Source organism: Pinus tabuliformis, chromosome 8 (assembly GCF_031772625.1).
Source record: "Pinus tabuliformis cultivar Carrire ecotype Pingquan chromosome 8, CPIR1, whole genome shotgun sequence".
Taxonomy (NCBI): Eukaryota; Viridiplantae; Streptophyta; class Pinopsida; order Pinales; family Pinaceae; genus Pinus; species Pinus tabuliformis.
This window is the reverse complement of record NC_142294.1, coordinates 1,077,471,479-1,077,474,146: the sequence shown is the minus strand read 5'-3', so window position 1 is coordinate 1,077,474,146 and position 2,668 is coordinate 1,077,471,479. Positions and strand designations below refer to the sequence as shown.

General features: G+C 35.2%; 1 protein-coding gene across 1 annotated transcript; it reads right to left on the bottom strand.

The window, feature by feature from the left end:
* Positions 1-1,827: 1,827 nt before the first annotated feature.
* On the bottom strand, positions 1,828-2,409 carry LOC149239056 (uncharacterized). The gene has a single exon (XM_089369740.1). It carries the CDS (start codon positions 2,407-2,409, stop codon positions 1,828-1,830), a length of 582 nt encoding a protein of 193 aa, XP_089225866.1.
* Positions 2,410-2,668: the final 259 nt, after the last annotated feature.

Below are 2,668 nucleotides of genomic sequence, written 5' to 3'. Positions count from 1 at the left end.
ACCTTGGGAAGTTGCCTGCCCAACTAACCCCAACGGGACTCGTAAACTCTTGGCGTTCCATGTCCTAGGGTTATGGTTTTGGTGGTTTAGGGTTTTCCCTTGTTGTTCAATAATAAATAGGTCCTTGAACCTCATGGTAATACAGTTCAGAGGCATGTATCCACCACATCTCTTCTCAAAGATAAGCTACCATCACCCGAGCTAATTTATTTCCATTATGTTTGTTAGCATATTTTAGTATTTTGATATTAATGAAATGAAGTGTTATTTTTGTTGCATCTCTGTATTTATGGTTATATCTATAATTTGTTGCATTCTTGTTTAAGTTCGAGTCAGCCTCTCTCACCAAATACCATCATGTCGATATAATGTTTTTGTTGTATCAACTACAACCATTCATCTTTAGCCAATAATTCTTCATCAAGCTTTACATCAACAATATTAATTGCTTGTTAACCATAACATTTAGCTTCATTGTCATCAACAAGATTTGTTGTTGGATTCATCAAATCTTCATCCACTTGTGGCTGTGCACAGTGGGAATCACAAGCATCTACGTTCTTCTTCTCTGTTTCTTTTGCAATTTTTTCACAATCATCATCCACTTATGGCTCAACAAGTGAGATTCACCAATCCCCCTTACACTAAAACTTTTCTCAAGGGTATCCCAAAACTCTTGGATGTCTTAGCATTTGAAATCAGGGGAAGGATGTTGTCATCTACAGATTATTTTACGCATTTCAATGCAAAGACGTCCTTTTTCATCTTCACTTCCAATTCTTTCAAAAACGTTTCACACATCTCTAGTTGTTGCTTCAACTTTCTTAACCTCTTGGCTTTTCCCATTTATTGAGCATTGATTGAATTCAACTCAACAAGAAAATCATCTTACAAACATAGCTGCGATAAAAAAGTCTCTGTGGTAGTTTTTTTATTACACAACTTCAAGCATATTCAACTTCAAATTTGTGTAATGGCTTCAAGAATTTTAAATGAATTCTCTTTCAATACAATCTTTATCCAAATTTCTCACAAAAGCAACACCTTCACAAATCACAAATATTTTCGCAAAACCCTTTTTAATTTAATAAAAAAACTTTTTGTTAAAAAAAAAACTTTTCTTTCCGAATAATATATTTTACCTTTCAAAAAAACACATAAAAATTTTTTTCAAGAATTTTTTTTTTTTTTTTTAATTACACAAGAATAATATCGAACACACTAAAAAGAGTTACGTGAACTCCTCTTTTCTTTTTCAACATATGCATTGGAGTCCTTTTTTTTTAAACAAATTCAAAAAACACCTTTTCTTTACCAAAAAGAACTTTTCTTAAAAAAAGTTTGTCGGTGACAGGTTGACTTTTCTTTAGTAGCCCGTGTTGAAATTTGACTCAAGTTATCAACATATTTCACGATATAGAGGGTATGTGTTGAGTAGCGTATTTTCCCAAAGTTTGTTGTCATTAACAGGGCATTGGTAATGTTTTTTATGTATGTATTTTTTTATTTTTTTTCAAAACGAAAAAGCATAATTGTATTATATTGAGACTATATAAAGGTTCCAGATAGTACAAATATCAAGCTTTTAGAAGCTGGAAGATCTTGATCTTGAAAAACAAAAATTGAAGGATGTGTCCCTTCATAAAGGAAAAAAAAACGATCTGAGTTGTTCCACATCAAAAACAGATACACGTTTTTTATGCAACACATGCGAATTTCTGAGATGTAACCTTGATTTCAGAGATTGTTGGACATCCATATATCATACATATACGATGATAAAACAAAAAGGATGAAGAAGAGTAGACCTGGATAATCAAAGGTGAGTTAAGAGCCAGGAATTGAGAAGTCCTGAATAATAAAGGAATTCTCACCATATATTACCTTCATGGACCAAGAACCTGTTTCTAGTAGAAGACCTTCCTTTGACAGGCTGTCCGCTTGCTGGTTCTGAGCTCGGTAAATGTGTTGAATGGAGCAATCTTTCACAAGTCCCCAAAAAAACATAATCCTGTCCATCCAACCTGCGAGGTGTGGGCTCCTGATATGGCAGTTTCCCTTGACATGATCGATCATTGTTTTGGAGTCACCAAAAATTGAAATAGACTGTATATCAAAAAAAATGCAGAAAGCAAGAAGACCCGCTAGAGCCCTCGCCTCAGCCATGCTATTTGTGCCCTTTCCTCCATTCCATGAAATAAAATATTGAAGATTCTCGTCCATTATGATGTGAACCCCGCAACCACAAGAGTTTTGTTGCGCAGCACCATCAAAAAACGCTCTTGGGGTCCTTGAGAGATAAACTTCTTGCTCATTTCTGTTGACACTTTTCGTTTTGGGCTGCTTTTTCGGCACGGAATCATAGATGGATATGATATGTTGCAAAATAGTCTTGAGGGGGTTCTTCATTTCTTTGAAAATTTTGTTGTTCCTCCACCTCCATGCACACCATAGGACAATAATAATAATTGATCTCCATGAATCTCTCTGCCCACTCCACCATTCAAAAGCTGCATGCGTTGAAGCATGAGAAACAAGAGGGAAACCATATAGAATTGCCAAGTCATGCCATATTTGCTGAATAGATTGGCATTGGAAGAACATATGATAATTGGATTCCTCAGCTGATTCACACATTAAGCATCTACTCGGTCCGTGCCAATTCCTT